At 41.5% G+C, this 26,410-nt stretch overlaps 1 protein-coding gene across 1 annotated transcript in view; it reads left to right on the top strand.

Annotated features, from left to right (window-relative positions):
• SPTLC3 (serine palmitoyltransferase long chain base subunit 3) overlaps positions 1 to 26,410 on the top strand; it is an 83,009-nt gene that overhangs the window by 54,173 nt on the left and 2,426 nt on the right. Inside the window, exons 7-11 of the mRNA XM_088525998.1 lie at positions 3,474 to 3,579; positions 9,478 to 9,697; positions 11,861 to 11,987; positions 25,101 to 25,236; positions 26,210 to 26,339. Coding sequence (XP_088382124.1) covers positions 3,474 to 3,579; positions 9,478 to 9,697; positions 11,861 to 11,987; positions 25,101 to 25,236; positions 26,210 to 26,339 — 719 coding nt within the window. The remainder of the gene's footprint in view (positions 1 to 3,473; positions 3,580 to 9,477; positions 9,698 to 11,860; positions 11,988 to 25,100; positions 25,237 to 26,209; positions 26,340 to 26,410) is intronic.

The following is a 26,410-nucleotide window of genomic DNA, read 5'->3' as shown; positions in this document are numbered from 1 at the left end:
TTGACCTGAGCTGAGGGCTCCTCACCTTCCCAGAGCTCAATGTTTACGAGGGACAGAGAGTGGGGCCTGAGCCCAATTCTGTGGTTATGGGGAGCACCCCCTGCCCTGGGCCAAAGAAAGATGCTGAGTTTTCAGAGAAACAACGCTCTTGCTGTTCAGAGCTGTGCCAACAGTCAGGGACTTTTCAAAGACTGGTTTCTACGGCAGTGATTTCTCTTTGCTGTTGCTTTAGAGATCTGCAAAGAAGGGAGAGATCCGCATGGGATGGAGGCACTCAAGGCACCCCAGCAAGGATGGAGCCTGGAAAAGGGGCAGTGGGAGAAGAAAGGCTGGATGCTGCACTGCAGCATGAGGAAGCTCCTTGCAAGGGAGGTTCAGAAGGGGCAGGCAAGAGGAATGTGGGGGGGATACAGCATTTCTCCCCTTCCCCTCTGCAATAGCCAAGGTGAATTAGGGAGATGTTGTGGCTGTCAGACATTCACTTGCCAGCCTAATGCTTAAAAATGAATGTAGCTTCTTGGAATGGCAGGAAAAACATGGGGAAAGGAGGACAGGTTTTTCAAGATATCTTTAAAAATAGAAGCTCATTCCAGCCAGAGACGGTGTGTGAACTTGTGCAAGAGTGCTAAGTGGGAGAAACTGAGTGGCAAACCCAAGGGGGAGGACGGGAGAAGGTGCTACGGATAGTAGTGGCCTTTTGATTTTGATCACATTTTAATCACAAAGCATTGGGCTGGCATCACATGGGAGGCTTCCAGCGCATGCAGAGGAGCGGTGATGGTATCTCCAGGCCTGTCATGCAGGGATGAGCGGATGAGGGGTGGAGGCAGCGTGTCCTGGGAGGGCAGGGACACCTGCCTGGCAGCACCGCGCACGGCCAGGTCCAGGCCTGCCTCCAACGCCAGTAGTTGTGGTTACTGGCTCTGTTGCAGCAACTCGGAGGGATTCCCAAAGAGGATTCTGCATATCCTTGCTGAACTGAATTCTGCTAAATTTCTAAAAAGCCCAAGCAACTCACAGTTCTCGCTTTAGAAACCTTATCCTTATGTAATATGCCAGAAGTAGCAGGTGGGAAATGAGGCAAAGTTCGATTTGGTTGCACTTTGGTTAATTAATCGAGTGAAATTCCTACCAGCACCTCCTGGGCTGGTTGTTAACAGTTGTTAACCTCTACCGCTGGGCATCCCATGCTGGTCATGGTTGGACAGGAGAGCACAGTTATTTTCCCCATAACTGGTTGTTCAAGATGAACTTGTGCAGCTCATCCCTGCCACAGTATTTTACGGTCTAACTATAATTAATAGGCAAATAATTTGATATTAGAAAGTCAGCTGGGGACTGTACTGTTTTCTTTATTTCTTGGTGTTCAATATAGCCTGCCCTGGTCCTGCAAACACATGTCCTTTGCTAGGACTGCAGCAGGGCTGCATTTTGCATGGTCAGGCAAGCATGCAAAGAATGGTTCTTCTCTATCTGCAGCCTCTTGTGCCACACTAGTTTGGATAATTTTCCTTCTACATTGCCTCTTTAAAGCAAAGATAGATATATATATTATCCTCCTCTTTGTCCTCCCCTCTTTCCTTCCTTTCTTTCCATGGGGATATATGTTAGAAGAATTGAATGCTGAAGCCACTATTTCACATTTGAGGTTCGGACAAACTGATTTTCACAAGTCTAGCATCAGTCCTGTACAAATGTACAGAGAACACTGTCTCCAAAGAGTGCAGTGCTCTGTACAGAGGGGAGTTTGAAAAGTCCCAACAAGATATAGGTGTCAAAGAGCCAGTTAAATTCAGTGGAGAAAAGAGAATGCCTAAATTCCAGTTTGAGCAACTGAAAATCTTCCCTCATTTTTGTAACATGTGGTTTTCTGTCATCCCATGGAGTCTTTTAATTCTCAGAACTGTAAATGATTTCGGAGTGTTCCAAAAGGGAAGGGGAGCAAGTCTCTCTTATGAAATACGCAGGTATTGCAAACTCTCCACTGATGTATAAATTCATTTTAAAGCACTGGGGAACTTTCATTTCCTGGATTGCCATCTAGTGGAAACTGGTGTGTGCATGCAGTTATTCATAATAACATTTCTGCCTCCGACCTCATCCAGCTGTGCGGACTGTGCGGTTGAATCAAGCCGCAACTTATGGTACACATATTGTGCTTTGTAAGTTGTAGCGAGGGTTTGTTAGGTCAGGAGATGGCACTGTAAAGTACAGAACAGCATAGGCGTTTCTGAGGAATTTATCTTTCCCTGAAATTAGTGACGGTGAGCAGTGAGAAGTGAAGTCACAGGTGGTTACGCGTTACGCGTGTGTGGACAGCTACTGTGAAAATGGTCTGGTTCCACTCAGGTGAAAAGTGAACTACAGATTAATGTAGGTAAAATGTCGTTTCTTCAACTGGAAGAGTCCTGTTTCAGAGATTAGCATTGTGCTAGTTTGGAAGGTTACAATAACTGCATTAAGGCATCTTAATGAAAAGTTACATAATGAAAAAATGTCATTGATTTTTCCTACCCCACAATTTAATCTGTTATCTAGCAATACAGGGAGTATTGGAAGTCTCTATTAGACTTTCTTTGAAAACATTTTGAAATGTCTATCCAGATTCCTGAAAAGTACCAGAATAATTCATTTCGGACAGTGTTCATTCACGCTCAGAAACCAAAATGCTGGTTAGATTTCAACTCCACCATGAGAGACACGTTTTTATCTGAGCCTTATTTCTGTATTTCTCTGGGTTTTTATTCTTCCTTTCATGTTTTTCAAGACTTCAGTGCCTTTCCTTAAAGTGTCTTGCGAGATTATCCATACTCAGCTCTTGAGAAGGCAGCTACATTTCTAATATTGCTCCAGATCTCCTTATATTGAAGTCTTGCAAATGCCAGGTATTTGGCACCACATTAGGGTATCTATATCAGGTATGTGTTGCATAGTGTTCTTCCCCTCTCTTTCCTTTTTGATAAGGACACGATTTCTCTTACTGCTATCCAGATACCCTTCTGTATCCTCATGCAAACCCTTACTGAAGCAGTCCATTTTACTCATGAGCCTTTGGTGATGCTGGGAAGTGCCTAAAATCTCACTATTCAGAAGGCCTTGATATATTATGCATACCAAGAACAGCTGATAATTAAGCTCTGTAGTTAACAGAAGGAATTCCATTTTGTTTTAAAATAATAATGTAAGCCAAGAATTTCTAGAAGTTCAACTTTCTTTCCTGCAATAAGTTCCATAATGAAAAGCTTCATTTAACTCTTCCTGTCACTAAATTGAATTCAAGTAAATTGAATCAATTATTGGGTATTTCCTAATAACAAGTAAAGCTTATCTTCAAAAAAGTGATACTTTTTTTAATGTTGTCTTTTTCTGCATAAATTTCTTCTGTGTAGCATGCGGAAGAAAATTTAAAGTTCATTGGAAATGTCTTTATGTTAACCTTTTGCCTTCTCCTTTTCCTTATTTTTTTTTTAAAGACATACAGAGTCTTGAGAGTTTACTGAAGGATGCAATAATATATGGGCAGCCTCGAAGTTGTAGAGCGTGGAGAAAGATTATCATCCTTGTGGAGGGCATTTACAGGTATGTTTATTTTTGAAATGTGAGGATCATTTCTGAGGATAGAATGATATATTGAGTGATGCTACCATTAACTTAGGAATCAAAAGGAAATCCTCACGACAGTGGAGGTCACAATTCTTAGAGATCTTATAAATACATTGATTTTTATTAGGTGAGTCGGAGCACTGGCGTAACATACTCCAGTTAGATCCTGCTTATTGTTCTGAATGTTGATTAGAAAATCACTTTCCTTTGGATTGGGGGATGTACTATGAAAGCAAGACAGATCATCAGCTCATGTATGTCGCCAGAGCCGTGATGAAATTCATGGAGCAAGAGGGATTGAGGAGTTTCACAAAGTAAATAATTGGAGAAGTTAGCAGATCAAAAGATAGCTATGCTATTGCTAACAGATAAGTTCTACATTTCTTATCTAGCTGATGGAAACTAAAATCTTGAGCTAAACTCAGACCAAATGACACTAGCATCTTTCCAATATTTACTGCTGGATCTAATGGACTCACAGTCTAAGAAATATTTCATATAATCCCCATCCCTAGAGGAATGTCCTAGAGAACAGAGGCATCTTCATGGATCTGTCAAATATTACTTCATAGTTTACTCTCTTTATGCCTAAAGTTTTCCATCTTGTGCAAAGAGAAAAAAATGGTCCTTATCTAGCGCCCTGTCACTCAGAGGTGAGATACTTCAGCAGAAGATCCAAAGAAGTTTGAACTTTTCCTTTCAACCAGAATAAACAGACAGAGTCTGCAAATAAACATACTTGGCTCAACTGAAAGAAAACTCAGATTTAAGGGCTTTGATTATGCAGAAATGAAGTGGACCGGCAACATTTTACTGAAAAACACTTCTGTCAGTCACAGGGCCTGCAGAAAATGCTGAGCTTTTGCTCAGGTTTAAGTCCTTTGGTTTGGATATTGACCGTTAGAGAGAAGGTAAACTGGTAATGCAGAGGCATAGATTAGATGAAATAGTGGCCAAACCTATTGTCATATAGTTGTGACATTTGCAGTTCTATCTCCAAATGTATAAATGGCAAGGAGGTTTCTTTTCCTCTTTTTTGTGTTTGGTTTGTGAGGAAGACTTTGTTGTCAAAAGTTGTTGTCAAAAGAATAATCACAGGTCCTTCTGTGGGAATGCAAAATAATAACATGCCAATCCTCAGAGAATCTCAAAAGAAAGCTTTTTTTTTTCCCCCCTTGATAGGAATTCTTAGTGGTGCAGATAAGCCAGTGCCTTCCAATGGGATTTGAGAATTTAATTCACTGTCTTATACTTCCTTTAAAAAAAAAAAAAAAGGCTCAGCCTGTATATCCCCTTCTATTAATTACAGTGAAACATCAGAGAGACATGGAACCAGGTGCTGATTTTCTTTGGTTCCAGCTCATTCATATCACTCTTACCCAATAAGAGATGAATAATATGAAGACCACTTGTGTCCTGAGTAACCGTGCTTGTGAAAGGCACAAAGTAGAAGAAAAGCAAAGCTCAGCTCTGCAATAGGATCTCACTGGAGACCAGCCCTAGCAGTAGCGTGGTTGGTTTGTTTGGTGGTTACTTTCGTAGCTTAAGCAGATCAGAAATTGAAGATCATGGTTTGGTCGCAAAGCAGCTCTGCTCTCATTGAGAGCAAATACCACCACACCCAGCTGGGTTGCATCTCTGCTGACACTGCCAACTTGAGGTGCACAGGATTGGTCTGTCCTTGCAACCTTAGTCGTCTCTCCTGGGAACAAATTCACAAACTGCAGTCTAATCCAGGAAGTAGCTAATAACATTTCATATGCAAAAGAAACGCTGGAGATGGCATATTAGAAATCCTCTTAGAAATGTTCCTACTTTTAAGTGTTTGTGTGTGTGTGCATGTGTTCTTTCCCCTCATCTCAATATCTTCCTTTCTTGGCCCCTATGTTTTGGTAAAATAAGCATGGTAAGGTTGATGGTATGGAAAATATTTTGGCTATTCTTTTTGTTAGAGGTATGTTACAGTATTCCTACTACACCGTTTCAAGAATCAGACTTACACTTTGAAACCATAAGCCTCATATCTCATTTTGTTATAACTGAAGATAGAATTGGCCGCTTGCCTTTGGAAAGGCCCAACCAGGAAGAAGTATATATTTGTTTTCTTTTTCAGATGTTAGATACATTAAAAAGCAAAGAGAAAACCAGAAGTAAATGTATCCACTAGTGAAAGCTGGCTCAGCTTGGACTAGCCTAGGAGCAAATATATTCCATATTAATTCCAAACTGAGAGAGACCATCCAGCCATCAATCTTCAGTACAAAAAGCATGAATAAGTTTTGGCAGTGTCCAGGGCACAAATTAAACTGACTTGCTAAATCATATTTCTGTTATTTAAATTCTAGCTAATGTTTTCTTTGGCTTCTGGCATTTCCAGTTCAGAATTAATCAGTTAGCATGCTCTTACATAGTTACTGGTAGACTTCTGTGTTGCACATATTTTTACCGGCAGTCAGATAGGCCAAGGCCCAGGGCAGGAGTTAAGGGGCAGCAGAAACTGATCAAAATAAATGATTTTTTATATATATGTATATACACAGCTTTTCCCTGCTTTAATTTGATTTAGAGATATTTCCTTCCAACTCAGAAAACAGTTCTGTGATCAGCTGGATATTGTCCAGTGACTTTTTGGGAACACGAGAAGTTCCTTGGGATTCAATGCCAATTCCATAGGAAATTTATCAGGGCTATTTTTTATTTCCTGGAGCTAGGTGACTGGACTGCAGAAAAAGAATGGGACAATATAATTAAATTCTTTTGCCAGGGGCCAGTATAAAAGGTTAACACTTCCACCACTTCATGTATAGGTTTATATTTGAGGCAGATCAGGAGGATTTTTTTAATCTACTGTTCTCAACCACAGAATAGAGACCATTGTGCGAATGTGCAAGGTTTGCATAGGAAATAATGCCCAAAGTAAATGTTAAAATATAATACAGGTATTTCTGTAGTAAGAGGTCAGGAGGGAAGGAAGCATTTTCCAAAGTACAAAATAGCCTGAAAGGAGACAGATAGGTTTTCAGATGTTGGATTGTGGTGCTCTAGGGCATACTTAGAAGCTGAGTGATGCAATTATGAGGAAGGCAATAATTTGGATATTGGTAAATTAGTTTTCCTGAGAGAACAAAATCTGAAACTGTGTAAATTAGTGTATAGTACCACAGAAGGCTGTAGAAAGCTGTTTTTCTGAGAAACTTCAAAATAAACTGGATGAACACTGTCATGATCCTGTCAAGATCAAGGCTATATTTGAGGAAGGGTGACCAGTGCAAGAACATGCCTCTCAAAGCACCTGACTTCAGAATTCATCATCTACATTGGGAAAAATCTCTGTGGTTTTGTAGGAATTGAATCAGGCCTCAACATTCTGCAGTCCCCAAATTCTGAATATATCTGCCCACGTCCAAGAGTGCATTAAAACTGAGTGCAGACTGGCACAAGCTCTCCTGTCTGCCCTCTGCACAAGGTAAGATAATGGTCAGCCGTGACCTGGAAGCCATACATCCCCTACAACCAAGGTAATAACTTCTGCTAAGAGATAATAACATGTAACGAGAATGTCTGTCCTGGGCAGAGCCAGCTTAAGTTTGTCTGCATCCATATCTTCACATATGCCCTATGCACTTCAGCAGATCTGGAAACAGATCATTAGCTTTATCATTGTCACCAAAAAGTGACACAGTCAGACTGAGGTGCAGATATTAGACTTCGTTTCTAGTTCTCTGGTTTAAAATCCATCCATATCAATATTTACTGAAGGATTCAGTACACTTTCCATTTGGGCTACCCTAAGCGAGCGACATGAGAATTGAGGTTTATTTTGGAGTGACAGTGGACAGGAAGCTGTTCATATCACAAACCATCTTCCAGGGCAGAAGGAGACAAAAAAGATGCGGCACAGAAATGGGGTTCTTGGCTTCTGGAGGACAGAGGACTCTTCGTACGGCAGCGGACACTTCAGCCACATTAGGGTCTCTGTCAACAGTCATCAGATTTATGTCAAACAGCATCTTTTCAAGAGCACTAAATCAACATTGAAACTGAATGCAAGTGTTTTTTTCTTTTTTTTCCTTTTTTTCTTTTTTTTTTTTTTTAGCTAAACAGCTTAAGAGGTCAAACACAAATCTCCTACTCATAGTAGAAAGAAGTTTTCCTTCAATCTTCATGTTCAACCACCACGATGCAGTGGGGTGCCTGCTCACAGGCAGAGCTACCTGGGTGCTCCTTGGTGGCAGGCTCGCTGTCCCCTCCGCAGCCAGCGTGCCTGCAGCTGCCCTTCAGGCCATGCCAGATCCTGCAGGCAGAGCACGCCCTGTGGCTTCTTGTAATTTTTCGCTGACGAATGCGTCGACGCCGGGTTGTGTGAGGACAGCGGGCGCTGTGTTCATTAGGAAAGCAGTTGCGGTGGCTCCAGGTGCTCCTGCCCAGCTGCCGAACACCCCTTGCCTGCTGCAGGGGTCAGGAGGATAAAAAAAGACTAAAATTGTCAGAAGTTTCCCAAGTGCCAATAGCGCTGCCTGCCCCTTCTGTGATACCAAATCTCAGCTGTGCAGCACAGAGTGCCCAAAGTCCCATCTGCGAACGATGCTGCTCCACAGCCTGAAAGCTGCCAAGAAGTTGTGTTGTTTGCACTGGTTTTTTGGATATGCCACTTGGGAGCAAGTTGGATGTTTCTGTTTACCTGAAACTGCCTTGGCATTTGCAATCAGATACACCTTAGCTGCAGGCCCGAGCCACAAATCATTGCTTTTCCAAGCACAGAGAACACTCACGCTGTGTTTGATAGGAAGTGTTTAGCATTTAAAGACCTGCTCACAACTGCTAGTGGTAAATAACATGTTTAACTCATTATGAAATGAATACCAAGTGCATCAGAGCATAGCAAAGTACAGCTTCAGTCATTTCACAAAGGTTTTCAACACATAATAGTCTTCACAGCAGCGCTATTGATACTTCGTCTTTATGGGATAAGACTGCATTTGTTCTTTGTCTCCAGGGCTTTCGTTTTGATGAATGGGTCCTCTGTGCCACCTCACTGAAGTGATCACCAGTAATGTGAAAGGTTTATCGTCGTATTTCTAGGAATCTCAAAATATCGTTAGTAAAAATTCCGAATATTTATTTCTCATATGTGGCTGTAAGAGCAAGAGAAGGAAAAAAAAAAAAGTTTTTTGTTGTTGTTGTTTTGTTTGTTTGTTTTTTACTTCAGAGTGCTAAGTAGCAGGCTCCGCTTCCTGAAAAGTGTGTTAAGAGAGCAAGGACAGGCATAGATCAGGGTTTGCTTTTCATATCACTGAGTTTGTCTCCACTGATGACTGGGGTTGCCTTAGTTTATGGCACCTTCTTTGCATTTCATCATGGCCCATCTCTTCTGTAATACCACTGCACTAAGGTAATTTGCTCTGGAGTTGTTTCTGCAAATATCACTGCAGTTGTGTACACAAGATGGGCAAGAATCAGGCTGTGAATTACAGCAGCTCCTTATAATTCATTACAGTATTTGTTTTATAGTGAATTGTAATATGTTCCCATGTAATATGTACCCATATGCTAGTATGGGTAATCTGGTCACACCCTCACTTTGAACCTTCCTTTGCTTTCCTAGGATGTGGAAAAATCACAAGTGTTCAAGGACATTTCAGCTGTTTTTGACTGTTCAACTTCCAACACTATCTGATTGCTTTATGTTCACCTGTGAAGAGTGGGAGTTGCAATTTTTCTTTGAACTGCTAGTGCAAACTGAGTTTGCAGAAGGTCTTTCATGGAGTCCACCTCACTGTGTAGTCATAATGCCTTGATTTCATGGCAGTGTGTTTAGGAAGAAAGGTGGCTGTAGGAGTGGTTGGTTTTGACCATGTCTCTTCTTGCCCCCAGCATGGAAGGCTCCATCGTGCGTCTGCCTGAGATCGTCTCCTTGAAAAGGAAATACAAAGCCTACCTCTACCTGGACGAAGCGCACAGCATCGGTGCGGTGGGAGCGACTGGCCGCGGAGTTGTGGAGTACTTTGGGATGAATCCTGACGATGTCGATGTGCTAATGGGAACATTCACCAAGAGCTTTGGTGCGGCTGGAGGATACATAGCTGGCAAGAAGGTAAGTGCAAATGTTTTAACATCAAGGGAGGGGAGACAAGTCTCTCCTTATCTTGTGTGCGATATTTTAATCTCTTTTCCTATAGTCTGCTTCATAGGAGCACTGTTCTAAAGATACTACGTTTTTGTCTGGATCTCAAATGCACATAAAACAGTCAGATCTTCTTATTTTTGTCTCATACTTGTATTATGTGACTTGCTTGGGTTGGGGATTTTTGTGCCACCCTGATGATTGTTTGTCTTGGAAATGTTTAGCCACTTTGTGGTTGGCTAAATGTACTTCGCTATATGAATTTGCATGCAGACTGCTTGTTACTTTATTTCACATTTGTAAACAGTGTGTGGATCAATATAGAGAGATTAAAGCCCCGGTTTCATTCCTGATAATGGAATTCCTAAACCATCTTGTATTGTCATAGTTGCACTTTTTAAGGAAGACGAAGGAAGAAGATTTACTAAGGGCTTTTTGCAACAGCAAAATCTGTGTCCTAAGTTGCTTTACATGCCTTAGGAAAATTACTCCTTGTCAACAAGAGATGTCAACAAAAACAGAGCTGAGCTTGTTTTAACTGGAGGTGTAGAAAAAGAGAAAGTATAATCAGCACCATTGTGTAATGTCGTAGCTTTTGTTGTTTGACAGAAATATCAAGTGGTTGCCGATAATTTACCCCATTTATACCCTACCAAATGTATTCCTTTTTCAAGCAGCTGGCTGAATGAGTAGGAAGCCTGTTTAGGCAACCCGTATGGATAGTGTCAGGATAACATTAATGAGTTGGAGTTTGAGTAGAATAAAAGAGATATAAGAAGGTACAAGGTATATCTTTCTCATTGCATATCTGTTCATTTTTTCCTTCTGGAGATCTCAAATCAAACTAGCATAATGCATCAAACATCATCTTTTTTGTTTCCTTTATGTCCTGAATCTGTATCTGAAGGTTTAACTTTTAGTAGAAGACAATGTAGCTAATACAGCCAGTAATAATAGGAAGCATAGACCTGTAAAAGATGATCTACAGTAATTTTTCATCTAACCCATGGAAGTTTTGATAGTGTAAGTGGGTCATCCTTTTTGTATGTGCACATGTCACTACACCGGCCATCAGGCTTCCTGGCCTTGGTGGCAGCTCAGCCCATACGCTTAATACACCTACATTAGTTGATGCAACCAAAAACTCACCGTGGCACCATTTCTTCTGTGTCAGTAAGAGCACAGAAGCCTTGTGGGCTATTTGGTTAAACCTTAGAACTAAAATTGCATCAGAGCAATTTTAGGCTCTATAAGGTTTTGTAATTTGTAATTTGTAATTGGCATTGAAATTACAGCAAGGACTTACACAGTTTTTTCTTGGTAATAATTTGCACCAATATCTTTGTTTTTCTTCTGGTGATATTTTTTTATCCAAGGCAATTTTTAAGCAGGCCTCCTTACTTTAGCTTGTACTCAACTTTTAGTGTGGTAGCTTTTACTCTCTGACATTTTGCTCTAGGAGTTATAACTTCACATAACACTGATGGACTCAATCAACTTCTAAATCCTACAGTATTGTTGGGTTCAGAAGAGTAAGTAGCGCTTTGGATATGCCTGCAATACAGCTGTGCTTTTGCTGAGACTACCGATTTTGCTCTTAGTTGTACAAGGAAATGCTCAGGCAGCTGTGCTAACTCTAACATGGCTATCCCCATTATACTGAGGGAAAATTACAGTTTTAAGAAAGTAGTAGTCATATTTGGCTAATATCCAAAGATAGATATCAATCAGGTTGTTTTCCCCAAAGTTAGGTCTTCTGCCAGAGTAACTACAGGGTTTTAGTATGTGTTATGTTTCATTCCCACTAAAAGGGGAACTGAAAAATCATTTAAATGCAGCTGTCTGTTGGTCTTTAAATGACTTTGGTTCTTTGTAATAAGTCTCATCATGTAACTAAATATTCTGTTCGAGAGCTTTGTTTCAGCTGTAATTGTCCTACTTACCTTGTAAAGCATTTACACCTGCCAGGTGTTTCTTCAAGCCACGTATTAACAGTAGCAGCCAAGAAAGTAAACCAATAAATGGTGAAACATCCTTTTCCTTCTGCATGTTCTCAGCTCAGCAGTAGTTAAAAGGGGGACCTGCTTTCTGACCACATCAAAGCTCATTCATACTTTGTTTTGCTTGTGTAAGGACCTTGTGGACTTTTTACGAACTCATTCTCACAGTGCTGTGTACGCCACATCCATGTGTCCACCCGTGGCAGAGCAAATCATCAGGGCAATGAAGTGTCTCATGGGACTGGATGGGACAACACAAGGTAAGTCACCCTCACTAACTGCACATGCTCTCTTTGTAACGAGAGTACCTACCAGGTATTATTGACTCTACTTTGTTTTCCGCCCTTATCTACCCATTTGCACAGCAATTGGATGTTGTTCAGCTCTTAGAGAACAAGGATTCTTATAAGTCCTATGTGGAAGGGGGCATCACCATGGTTGTTTTGCACGTGGAAGAATGCAGGCAAAGTGGTGGGATGATGTTCCTAAAGGCATAGTGTAGAAGCAGAGATGGAAATACTCATTCTGAGTGACCTGCTGTAGTCACCAACTCACAGCACCTAACAGCAACAAATAGAAAATATACCAAAAAAATGTCCTTTGAGTAGGCTGTCTGACTTTGTTGGATGAGTTCAGAAGGAAATCCCCCATCCTTCAAAAAATAGCTTCTCAGAGGTGCTTGTGCAAGGAGTTTCTTCTCAATAAATGCAGTGATCAGTTTAACTTCTTTACAAATGCAATCCTACAATTTGGCAAACATCTCAAGCACCACTCAGACTTTCAACACACCTACTGTATGCTGAGTGATGGTTTGATGGTTTGAGTTGTAGTCATTCTCATTCTCATCTCAGTTATTAATTATGGTGTCCTGAAACTAGCTTTGAAACCCATTTTGTCCCCAAACAATTCAGTATTTGGTGTCTTCTAGGAAAAAATTGGTTTGTTTATATTCCTTCTCTGAAGTTGCAGATGCAACTATAGATGCAGAGATGCAGCCACAGAGATGCAGCTCTGTATGCAGCAACTGACAAAAAAATCTGAGATATCTGCTAGTGTTTCTCATGTAGCATCTGCTACTGTGATGCTGAGATGTATTCAGTGTTTGAGGGCTCAAATCCTATCTATCTCATGGATAAAAGCTGATGGTTTTGGAACAGATGTAAGTTGGTTTGGGAATGCTTGAGGACAGGTTGCCCTCTGTGTAATTGGTCCTGTTGGACACAGGTTCTGCTCAGAATTGTAATCTCTTTTGTGCTGATTCAGCAGCACCGTGTTTTTCTCCCACCTGCTGAAGGGCTTATCTCTATAATTCTATATTAGATGTCCCCAATAGACTTGAGCAGGGGCAAAGCAAGGATGTGGGAGAGAACAGGTATGTGAGAGAGGGTAAGATCATGTCATGCTGCACTGCGCTGTTCTGTTACAGCAGCCCAGGGCCTTGTTTCAAACCTTGATAGACACACAACTGTTGAGACGGTCCCCTCAGTGAGGCCAGACTTTACAAGACCTCAGTGTATGAAAGGAGGGATGGAAAATCTAGTCCCAGTGCCAAATTCTGCTCAGTGTAATAACGAAGTACAGCAGAACTCCAGTGCAATATACAGGCAATATACAGGAAACAAGAAATGTATGTTTTTGTCATTTTGGCAGAGAGTTCAAGTTGAAACTGTTGTTGCACTCTGAAATCTGAAAGGTCAAATTTGCATTTGCTGATGCCTACATCTTGTTTGACATAAGAGACCAGCTCTGACAAGCTGCTTCTCTCTCCACTGTGTGCACAGTGTGTCCGCGATACTCTTCACTAACTAGCTCTGAGAAATGCTTGCCATGAGAGGGCGATCTCATACCGAGCCTGCCCACGAGCTGCGTATTTAAGGGCCTCATAGATGCCGCATGAGAAATGTTATAGTCACAGGACATTTCCAAACCTTCAAAGACTCTTACAAATGACCTTTAGCCACGGTAACTCTTTGTGCACTTCAGTGCAGGCAAGTAGGAGACTTGGTTTGAGATGGAGGTTTATAAGATGTGGTGCTTGACTCTGTCTTAGGGCTAAGAGATTGCAGCATTTTGTCTTTCAGAAGCAGCTTGCTTAATGACATACCGTTTGTATTTTTGCACAAACCAAATGCTTACCAAGTCTCCTGCAAATGCTCTAGGAAGCAAATTACTGTTCTGCAAGGTCCTTAAAATTTTATTTGTAACATGAAATACAAATGAATAGAAAAACAGATTAATAAATCATATATCACAACTTAGTACATTGCACAAAGACCACTAAACTAGTTATGATGTGCAAAAATGTTTCTGAGCCAGACTCATTATTTTAGTCTATTGGTTTTCCTTTCATGTGGGCCCTCCTTCATTAGACTGTCTTGTAGACTACATAAAAAAAAGAAAAGAAAGAAAGAAAACACACACAGGAAAAAATGTTCTGCTGGCCTACACTGCAGTGCTGCCTTGGCATCAGAGGGAGGAAGGTGGTGGCGCAGAGAGGAGAGGAGCAGAAGGGAATAGAGCCCTGTCTCCTCTTAGATGTTTTTGTTTCCGAGGAGCTCAGCGGTTTGGGCTGAGCTCTCTTGCTCTGTGGCCATTGAAAATGGTGACTCCTGCACGCGAGCTGCCCGGGGGACATGTGTGGCAGAGAGGTTTCAAGTGAACGGGATCTACCTCCAAGTGATAATGGGCGCTCTGTAAAATGTTGTTTTGCTCTGTTTCTCTGGAAAGCTGATGGATCATTAAAGGGAGTGTATTTTGCGGTTGGTTCAAATGGCTTTTGCTTCCCACCGAATTATTGTGAGTTTTTTTTTTTTTTAAGGAGATCTCCATTAATGGCAATGGCTTGTCCTCTGGAGGGCATTCCCCTAGGGAGGGGTCCTTGCAAAGGATACAGGGAGTAAAATTCTAGTTCAGTTAAAAGTTCCATGCTAATCACAGGGTGCTTCTTGAAAAGTGTGAAATAACAGCGCAACAAATGTTGTCTATCGTTTTCTTCCTATCTTTTCTTTCTTTTCCTACCTTTTCTATCTTTTTCTTCTTCTACCTCTCTTTTTCTTACATCTGAACTTGATGACTAGCTCCTAGGCAGATTAATAGAAAGTCAAGGGAAGGCAGATTATTTTTGCCATTTAATTGCTGTATTGAAAATTCTTTATACTTTCTAACATTTCACACAGTCTTCTCTTATATTTCCCTAGATATCGCGTTATCACGTGCCCTTCCATTGCTAGTTGTTCCCCATTGATCTGTTAAGAGATGACCTAAAAGAGTGGACTGTATATATATATGTGTATATATATATAATATAGAGTGGATAATGCAGTAATCAGAAGCCAGAAATGCTGCCTTTGTTTATGTTTCCTCTGATGTGTGTAGGAATGGTTGTTCTACGATCTTTTTCTTCATTTATCTCCAGTTAGCAAGATTATGGCTGGTTGGAATAGGAATTGGGGCCTCCCGTTCCAAGGCAGGGCAGTTTATTGGATGTGTGACTGCAGGATATGAATGACTGCACATGTACACGGGGGGTGCAGCGTAATTAGAGGGAAGGCATGGGTAGAGCAGCCAATGCTCAACTTGCTAATGCTTTAAAGATAACTCTACCAAACCTAAACTGCTTAGCTGGAAATTATCCATAACAGGTGTCTGCTTCAGGCTCTTTTTCCTATTACAGAAAAGATTAGACTCGTAGATACACATAGGAGACTTTAACAGTCTGGGGGAAGAAAAAAGTCCTCTTCCCTGAAAAGCTTCAGTTTCTCCAGGCTTTGGGATGATGATCTCAATCCTGACAGCCCAACTTACCATGCAACAGGGACCAGCTAACTGGTGGGTGGTGAGGAAGGGCATTAGGACCAAAATAAGACGCTGAGAAGACAGGCTGCTGGGAGCAAACAGGGCCTGCTGTGGGGAAGGAAACAACCATGAGTCTACAAGCAAGGACACTTCAAACATGTCGTTACCTCAGCAGTCTTGGTTGGCTGTGAAACAGCTGGGAAGGTGCACTAGCAAAAAGTCTGCTTACCCTCCTTTTTGGCAGGACACTGTTTTGGCTGGGGAGTCTCTTATTTAAAAAGAAAAAAAAACAAAAAACTCATGCTGATAAAAGTAAAAAGATAGAGACAAGACATGATGTTTCCTGAAGAAAAGGCTATAACTGTATTGGTAGGTCCCCTGTCAATATTTGTGCTAGGCATGAAACTTCAATGTCCTGTTGTAATGATTGACATCTCGTACAACTTGGTCATCTGAAGTTCAGTAAGTAGATTGTGATGATGCTGCAGAACCCAAGTCCCTTATCACAAATTCCTTCTCTTACCATGTTTTCTGCTGTGACTTGAGAAAATTAAGCACAAGAAATGGTGAATGAACACCAAGCATTAGTACCCTTCAAATTAACAGGTGTAGTTATTCCTGCCTGGGGAAGACAGTCAAGAGGACTATGATCCTTTGTTTCCAGAGTGACTTTTATCCTTGAGAGCATATTTTTTAGATGATATTATAGCTTGTATAGTTCACAGGTAGTAGTTCACAAGCTTATGTAGTTTACAAGTGTCTGAATTTTGGCACCTGTATTTCCTTTAGAATGCCATAAGGCAGTAGGTTCCATATTTCAGGTCATGTAGTCTACAAAGAAATCATTTTATCCATCTCATCCCTTTGTGGCCTTTTCATCCTGAATGGGTCTCTCGCCATTCATTAGGAGATATTGGAAGCACAGGTTCTCATGGTATTTACTCTTTATAATTCATTATATAGATACTCTTTATGCATTCTCCTCGTGGCTTCTCATTACACCACTGCAGATACTTCGGGAGACTCAGCAGCTGCCTTTAGCAGTTTTATCCATACGATGACATTGTTGTTGCCTCTAAATACTTGGAGCCTGTGCAAGTTTTCTTGTATGCTTACTTACATGCAAAGCACTAACACAGCCCCTCCAGCTGTGACCTTGGACCTTTTCTTTTCCCTTCTGCCTGAGAATACCAAAAGCATATTTTTACACTTAAATTTGATAGGTAAAAAATAGAACCACTCTGCAGACAAAGTTAAAGCTGCTAGAAAAAAAAAAATCTAAGTTTCTTTATCACTAAGAATAAATTATAGTGATATAAAAATCAAATGAGAGCATTTCCAAAGTCTTTTTTTTTGTTGTTTAGTGCATGACACACAATAATTCACCAACAGCAATTATGCATTTTTCATATGTTACTGAAAAATTGAAAAAGAAATTGAAAAATTTTAAAAATATTCTGAGTCGTCTACTTTCCTCACTCATCCCAGAATGGCAAAAGGTAATTCGTAAGGTTATTTAGATAGAAAATATTTCTGCAAACTCTGTATGTATTTTGTCATTTGTGCCGATCGGTTTATCATTTTGCAACCACTGGTTCTCATTTTTCTTTTTAGCAGATTTTGAATTCCTACAATTGAGCACATTCAGATTACAAGGACTTGCAGGATACTATGTTTTCTGTTTTGGCTTGGCTTTAAAAAGATTCTGTTTTTAAAAGGTTCCTTCTTGAAGCATTTCCATCTGCCTTAGATTTTGGTATAACTGCAGGACCTGCTTCTTAAAATGCTCAGTTTCCATTTTCTGCGGCTATCATTGCTCTGCAGAATCTGCAATCTTTTGAAAATGTTACCTTTGGCAGTCAGGGTCCTCTGTAAATTTGAGGATCGTAGTTAAGGATCACAGTTATCTGGCATAAATCAGCACTGCTGCTGAGAAGAGCAGTCTTACCCTCCTTTTTGCCTTTCCCCCCTGCCTAGCCCCTTATTCCTGCCCCCTTTCCTCATGCCAACAGTAGTGTTCGTGCAGCCATGCGATGAACTGAATCAGCGAACTGATCTAACTGAAAAATAACCTAACCCCCCAAAACGGTTAGGTTGCGGCCAAACTGGGTCCCTGAGCCAATTTACCATATGGCTGCCTGACTGCTGGTGCCAGGACTCTAGCAGCCAGTTCCCTTTTGCAACAAAATAAATCTGTGCCAGACTGAACTGATCGTGAAACTTTAATGCTGAACCTTTAAGCTTTAATACTGCAAGCTACTTAGTGGCAGACCCCTTGAACCTTCTCAAAAGCACTTGCAAAGTCAGTTGGGATGCCTTTTCACTGTTCCCTCTCAAATTCTTTTCTTGTTGCTTCATTCCAAGATCATTACTTCTCTCGGGCTCTCATTGAGCCACTTGCTTGAACACTTGCTTAATTTCAAGTAAATTAACTTTCCAGCAAATACATACCTACATTTGAAGCACTTAAGCAAACTGTTTCCCTGTTTGCCTTGCGTTGGCTCTATGACTAGGGCCCTAAGTCACTACTTGGTAGTGAAGAGGCTGCTGATGGTAATATGCTCTCATTACCACTAATTGTCAAGGCTGAGCATCACAGATGTTCTCCCAGCGGTGGTTGATGAAAAATGGCAGATAAATTCTGCCATCCTGACTCAAAATGAGTGAGACATCCAATTCCAGTGGAGCCACCTGCCTTGTGATGGACGCCAAGCTGTATATGTAGAGGCTCTGCTGCTCCTCACAAGCAGGGGCATTGGAGGAATAGTGTTTTCAGTGGGGTTTGCAAGAGCTTTTGGCATTGGCCAAGCTCTGTCTTGTTCCAAGCCCTTTTTTTCCATAGTCAAAGCCAAACCAATGCTGAGTCCTTTAGCAGGCTAAAGGACTGCTAATGGACTGTCCATGTCCTAGAGCATGGACGGGTCTGCCAGTATTTTCAAATAAGCACTAAGCACAGGGAAAGGAGGGATGTGACCAGACTAGGAGGCTCACTGCACATCCTCACATGCAGTCTGCTCAGTGGGCAGGGGCCTGTCCCCCCTAAAAGAAAGTCACACTTCCCCTCAAGGCAGCAACACATGGCACAGTCATCTTCTCTAAAAGATATCTTTGCTGCCAAGACAGCAGAGCTCGGAGATCGCTTCTCTGCTCCAGATGCTGCTTGCCACGGAGTAAGGAATCCAAGCACTGTTATCAGCCCGAGGAACCCAAAGGAGAAAACTGCCTCTCCTAACTGCGTTTAGATCACTGGCATTTCAAAAACACCTAATGTGATACAGATGGGGTGCGTTGCATGCTGGCCAGCTTTCAGCCGAGGGACTGACATGCTTCATGATTAATCACCTGCACTGGGAGTAAATAAGGCTCAGCCAAGGCTGCCTGCCCTGTCCCTGCGTTTGCGCAGGACACTGAATGCAACCTTATATATTGGAGTATAGATAAGGGGCCAAGTAGGTATATTTGACTCAATGGAAAAATTAAGGTAAAAAGACACTATCTGTACAATTTCTGCCTTCTCTAGTGTAGCTGAAATTGCCCCTTTTTCTTCCTGTAGTCAGTTCTGGAAAGTGTTTTGCAGCAGTTCACAGCTAAAATTGCACTGACTAAATAAGTCCTTAAGGGCTTATTTAGCAGTTGAATTAAGTTGAAATTACTACGTTTATAGTTGGCATTAGATTGTAGGAGAAAATGTCTTCACTTCTCCTCAGTCCATAGGAAAGTTATTTTTTATGAAGATTTTTTTATCTGAGAACATATTTCCTTTAGGCACCCCAGTTTTATAGCATTCTATTTGTGATTTAATGCACATGGAGATACATGTGTGTTACTCCTATAATGGAACCAGAGGAAAAAAAGAAAGTCTGTCCATCTGCAACAGCTTAGTGCGGAAGAGCTATTGTTTTCCAAATTTTTTCAGCCTATGAAAGTTTGCTTTTTACTATCTAGTTGTTAGTAGGGTAGAGCAGGGAGTAGAGTCCCTCATCCAAGGAACACAGATTGACGAGACATGCTGACACCGGTATGTAAAAGTCTGATTGTGTAACTAATTATCTAAAAAGACCCAATGAAATAACAGCTGGAGAAGATTAAAGCAGGTGGATTTGTGTCTTGAAGAGCCTACTCTGTGCCAAAGGAAAGTACAATGTGGGATTATCTTCTCTGGAACAGATTCAGGAAAAACAGCTCTCTAGCAATTAAAATACACCTGAGATCTTGATATGAAAGGCTACAGGTTGCTTATGCTTCTTTTCAATAGAGTGAGTCAGAATTTCCAAGGTTAGAAGCACCCAGGAAGAGTTCAAAGGTAAAATGTTTGTGCAAGATTTGAACACAGGCAGCCTCTCTGCTTGTCAGGGCTCTCAGGAGTGAAAAGCAGGCATCCCTGGAAGGGCAAGATAAGCTTTTGTTGTGAAAAGCTGATAGTTTTACTGCCGCTCTGGCTGCCCGGACAGGGCCTCGGCTGGCATAACCAGCAGAGATCCACTGAAGCACATGGAGCTGCGCCAGTTCACGCCTGCTAGAGAGCAGCCCTCAGGCTCATAGTCATGACGTCTTCTTCTGTCAAGCTCCCAAAGTCCTCAGCAAAAGCAGGTTTGTAGGAAAAAGGGCTGTTTCCTTGCCTGGGGACCTTGTTGTGGGTCAAAGTGGGGCACCCCTCCTCCGGGTAGGGGAGAGGTGGGTTGTGGCTGCTGCTCTGTTCCTCAGACCACGTGTCGCTCCTGGCCCTGGCGCATGACCAAGCACCACTGAGTCTGGTAGTCATAGCGGCTCCCTCAAGAGCCTGTCGTTTCAAAGAGGTTGTGAGCAAAACCATCTATCTTTTATCATTTCTTTCTGTCTTGCCTCGCCTTTGTCTTGTTCTTAAACTAAACCATATTAATTGTGAGCCATCGAGCTGCTTAAAAGCCTGCAAAAGTTAATGAGCTGAAACTGGCTATATGCAATAGTGCATGTCAAATAAAAATATAATCTGCACTTTTCTCAGAATTGCCAGCACTTTAGAACTTTACAATAAAATAAATACATTTGAAGCAGTGTAACAAACGTAAACTCAAAATTTGCCAGCAAGAGGTGGATTGCAACAAATATCAGTTTTCATTGGATAGTCCAAGTAATTAATCCTCCATCTTGGTAAACTCACTGTAAACTGGTTACATGTCACTGTATATTCCAAGCACTGTGAAGATAACTTGTGAAATTTTAGCATGCTTAAAGTTCTCTTCTTTTCCTTCCTTTTGCATTCAGCTAATGAAAAGATGTAGAAGGGCATGCTCAGCCTTAGCTGCAAACTCTGGAGCAGTTGTGAGCTTCCTAAAAGTCACTTTAGCTATCTATTGAGCTAGCTAAAGGTCAGTTCTCCCTCTTTTATTTGAACATATACATATGTTTTATTTGAACATATCATGGCCCACGTGTTCTGTGGAACATAACTATCTGGCATAACCTGCATGCTGTGCTATGTGCTATTTGCTTAGACAGTGAAGATGATAAATCTTCCAGAATTGTGCGTAGATAAGAATTTTTGAACAAATAGATTTACTATCCAAGGCCCTGTTGTTGTAGTTAGGGCTGCAGAGGCCGCACTTGTAGTCAAAAAGATGCAATTACAACATTCTCACTGCTAGACCTGAGTCTGCAGATTTTCGCTCAAAAAAGGAGGTTAGTAGGACTAAGGGATGCAAGATCACTAAGGGATGCAAGAATTAAAGAAAATGCTTGTTAAATGCAATATCTTTGGTTAAACATACTCCAGTGAAATTTGGACCAAGATCTGATTCTAAACTGAATTCCATAACTCTTATGCTGATTTAATCTGCAGGGTGGGGGAAGAATTGGGCCACTCAGACCAAAATAAACATTTTTCTCAGAGTTACCTCCTTATCTGACTTGGGAGGGTCTCATAAATGAAAGAAAAAGAGCACTGAAACACAGTTACAAACTTCAAGGTTTTTATTACTCTTATCAGGACAGCATATAAGATGGCTGTGTATATATGATGCATGTATGTGGTCTTGGACCACAAAGCTTAACATCAGAAAGGAAAGTGTTGACACTTGGTAAAGAAATAAGTTCCTCCCAGCCACCCACCCACAAATACAGTGTGTGTAGCAATCGTCCCCTAATGTGCTCTTTTTCCCTCCAGATATATGTGAGTGCTCTGATCTTTTATTTGCCTCTTTAATGTATCCCTGCAAAGGACATTGCTATTTTGGGATATTGCTAAAACATTAAAGTGGCTCTTTTGTATTGGCACTGACTTTCTGGAAATTAGTTCCATAGGCGAGAAGGAGAGGGGATCTGTCCCATCACAAGGGCCTTGAGGAGGGAGATATAGCAAGGGAGGATGGGAGAAGGAAGGGGGATTGAGAGATTGCCCAAAACTCCTCCTTGAGCTGCAGTGTTTGCTGGGTTCCCCCTCTTGCTTCGGAGTCTACGTTTCCGGGACTGAAAATAAAAATTAGAGGCAAAACGATCAACTCTAGGCCCAGCACATATGGTTTGATAAATACTGAAGGGCCAGGAATTTTGAATGGCTGACAGTTTGTTTCCAGCTTTGTGGTAAACAGCTGAATAGAAAGAAGGCAGCAAGTATTAAGCTGCATCCGCCAAGAACATCTGCATTTATGAAAACTTTCCCTGATTGAAAGTCTAGTAGTTTCAAATGCTGTAGACTGAGCATTTGGAAACTAGTTCAGGGCTGCTAAGATAGCAAGAAGCAGCAGTGGGTTTGAACCCCCGCTTCAGGTCACTCCCCCACCTTCCTCCCTTCAAATTTGGGCACTCAGAGGTGCAAATAACACCTCTAGCAGGGAAAAAGTTTCTCTCCTCAGATTTCAGACATGGTGCTCTGCACTTCTACTCTAACTCCTTTTCCTTGCCATCTCCCCCACCCCCATCTCTCCTCCTCCTCCTCAATATTTCCTCCTGGTTCTTTGAGATCTACTACACCAAAAATATTTTTGGAAATACCACAGACTATTGTTTTTATTAGTGACTGGAAAGCTTTGTAGTAGGATGCTTTTGTGTTTCATTTGTTTTCCTTGCTCTGGTACAGCTGTTTTTGTTTTAGCAGCATTAGAGAGATGGTTAAACTATTTGTGGCCTTTTCTAACCCAGCAGATCTCTTCCACTGAATTTCTTAAGCTGAATGACTGAAGCTGTAACTAACAGGTTGTCTGCGTGGGCAGTTTTTTTCATGAAGTTACAAACATACTGGTTTTATGAGATCTTTTAATTTGTTCAGCGAAACACTGATCACTGTGAAGCAAGTCCCAGTTTCCCTGTAAATTTCCCAGCCAGAACATTGACAGGACCTTGACTAGAGAAGATACAGAACAGACAAAGCAGCAGACCTTGCTTAAACCTACATGTGCTCAGAAGCGATTAGTGAAAAAGAGATTTCTGTAGGTGTGGTGATCCCTACCTTAGCCAAGAAGGAGCAGGACGAGAGCAGGTGCCGCAGCAGAGTGTGGTCGGAGAACAGATCTGCCCTGAGTGCTGAACTAGCTGTTGTGATTGCAAAGAGGAAGAGGGGACACCAGGGAATAGGCATCTAATCAGAGCACCGTCACAGCAGAAAGCAGTGACTGAGCAGGATGAAAAGTAAAATGAAAAAAAAAGTAAATTAAGAGTGAAAATAAGATGCATATGTACAAAGGCAACTCTTAAGGAAAATAAAAGAGAAAATGATTTGTACTAGGAGACTTCAGCGTTCATGTCTGGTGACATAGTCTAAGTGATACTGAAAATATGAGCTGATGAATGGGAGAAAAATGAAAGCTAATCATGTAGACGAGAGATGTGTCCCACTAAACTCTGCTCTTGCCATGTGTGCTTGCCAGCACCGAGTGCAGGCAGCGCCATTTTTGCAGCTGCCTGGTGCTTAGATGAAGAGGTTTGACCTGACTGATGCTGTTCTGGCTGGTTTCTTTCTGGCCCGGCGAGACCAAGGAATTGGCTCGATTCGTTGCATGGTTGTATGAGCATCTGTGCTGGTGCTGGGCAGGTGGTGGAGGTACGAGGAGGGAAGTAGCACCAGCCCTGATAGCACCTTTTAGCATTAGAGTGGGACATGTATCGACCAGCTGGTGAAATATGTCAATTATGGCTGAGGCAAAGACAAGTGATTGCCCCTAACTATATAGAGAGAGGAAGTAATGAGGAATGTGGCTTCCACACTGCTAACAGGTAGGCAACTGTGCTTGTTAGAAGTGATCCTCTTAGAGATGCTGCCAAAAGAAAGGCTGAGCTGACTTTTCAAGCACATTTTTCTCTGCTGTTTTTTTGCCTTTCTTATTTAAAATTAAAAATAATTGTTTGCAGCTCGCCTGTCAGTTTTTTCTCACAACATAATTTCACTCAGAGACTGCAGAATACTGATGTCTGCTGTTCCTGTGAGCTGGGTTCATGCAGAAGGGATGCCCTGATGTTACCTCTCAAGAATCAGGAAGCTTAGAAAAAAAGAGAGCGTTATATGCAGTCTAAAGGGGAAGAAGTAGGAAAGGAAAATTCACAAAACCCACATCAGGGCTGCTAAAGAGTAATCTGTAGCAACAACACTGCATTCATCAAATCATGACCAATGACTGGTGGATGGACAGGGCAGTTGGATTAACTGAACAATAAGGGCTGAGAAAGAGGTTTTCCGTCCTTGTAGCTACTGTGCTATCAGGGTGTCAGCTGCAGGAGTAAAGGTGCCTGAGTGACATATGCCCCTTCTGGATATGGGAAATGAATGGGGACCACGTAAGAATCACCGCTAGTTAAGCAGTTACTGAGACAGACAGCAAGGTGTTCCCAGCGAACATTCAGAACAAAAGCTTGGGGGAGCTCAAGAAGCGATTAGGTGTATAGATGCATATTAGAATAACTGGAGTTAGGCTGATTATTGGCAACAAAATGTAGATGGTGTGTGAGTTTACTATATGCTTTTTCTCTGAAAAAATGCAACGAAAGCATCAGTTTGGGCTGACTCAAAATGCAGCACTTCCTACTTTAAGCTTCCGTACAGCCACAGAGCCAAAATGTAACCCAGGTGTGCACACAGAACTAGCTGAAAAGAAAGAGGATCACTGTGGAGCATTGCTAATCAAAAAAAAAAAGAATGTATATAATGACTTTTTGTCAAAATCTCTTTCTGCGTGTATAGGTTCATTCCCTTTATAGTGCATTATTTTTGAAAAGAACATGCTCTATTGAATGTTGCGCATTCGCAGACACATAACTTCCTCTCTGTGGGTACTTGTCATTCAGTAGACTCTATTCCATGAATGCGGTAAAGGGAGTTCTTCACCAGTCTATGCCCACAGAAGACATATTATTTCTGCCTGTGGAAAGACATCTTGTGAGTACAGGAATATCAGTAATCTCTGCTACCGTTACAAATCAGATAAAATGCCATAGGAATCAACATAGTTGCATTCACCTCATTCCATGTTTCTGCTTCTGAATCAAATAGCAACATAAACCTCTTGTCCGAACTTTTCAGGAATGTTACCGATAGCTCCACTTCTAGTCCCTTTCACTAGACTCTAGCTATGATGTTTGCGCTGACTCTTCTCCCATCTGGCTCTTTCCAGGACTCCAGCGAGTACAGAAGCTAGGGAAAAACACAAGATACTTCAGGCGAAGACTGCATGAAATGGGCTTCATCGTTTATGGCAATGATGATTCTCCTGTTGTTCCCTTGCTCCTTTACATGCCTGGTAAGATAGGGTAAGTACTGGAAAAAAATTTGTAGGCAAAGCAAACACCATGTAAATAGCCTGTGTTACGTGGTATAAACTCTGAAAAATATAATTATGTTTGGTAGATGCCTCACAAAAGAAACTTGCTCTGTTAGGTGAATGCATCATTTAAATATGCTCTATTTTAAATTTAGTCCTGGACTTAGCTTTGAACTGTTCCAATATTCAGAATTTTAAAAATCTTCTAGACGTGCATAACATTTATAACTTGTTCTGAAATAACATTCTTGATAGTATTTTGGACTTCTATATTTTTCTAATGGTTAAAAGGATGTGTTGCCTTGATTGTTTTGGATGAACATTCTTCCATCCTCTCTTCCAATATTTGAACTATCTTTGCACGAATAAGTTATTACCATTTAGTTCCTATCAAGCAGCACTTTTGTGTTGAAGTGGACATGCAGATCAGAAGTCAGTAGCAGCATACCAAAAAGGTCAAACTGTAGAGAGCCTCTGCCTATAACTTAGGCTGGATAGCTGCTCTGGGGCCCTGAACTGGCAGGGCAGTTGTGGAGGCAAGCGGTCCATCACACAGACTGTTTTATTCTTGCTGATGTGAAGGAACACAGCTCTCATACCTTCCGGAGGCCAAACTTCATTGTTTTTTAGGGACTCTGAACACCCTCGCACTTTGGTTTGCACCCAAGCCCTTTGATTGACACAAATGAATCAATCCAATTTTATGATGCTGCTGCCTCTCTCTGCCATCATACTCCTGGTATTTGACTCTCTCTTTCCTTCATGAGCTGTTAAGCAGCAAAGAATCTCTGTCCTACTGGTAAAATTGTGTCTCATATTGAAGTCAGTGGGAATATTACCATCCACGTCAATTGAAGACAGGATTTTACCCATTGTTTTATTATACTTGAATGTTTTCTCTTTGTGGTCAGTTTATTGGAGATAATTTACTTTTGTGTTTTTTCTTCTTCTTCTCCCCTCAGGGCTTTTGCAAGACGCATGTTAGAAAAAAATATCGGGGTGGTTGTGGTTGGGTTTCCAGCTACTCCTATCACAGAATCCAGGGCTCGGTTTTGTGTGTCAGCTGCACATACACGGGAGATGTTAGACACGGTAAGTACAGCAGATGTCCTGCTGAAATTAGCTTCAGATGCAACGGGGGCTGGGGGAAGCAGTGTGTCTGT

Source organism: Tinamus guttatus, unplaced genomic scaffold (genome assembly GCF_059628265.1).
Source record: "Tinamus guttatus ecotype Peru unplaced genomic scaffold, ASM5962826v1 Tinamus_guttatus_pri_ptg000241l, whole genome shotgun sequence".
NCBI lineage: Eukaryota > Metazoa > Chordata > Aves > Tinamiformes > Tinamidae > Tinamus > Tinamus guttatus.
Note: the sequence above shows the minus strand (reverse complement) of the source record. Positions and strands in the feature narration are given on the sequence as shown.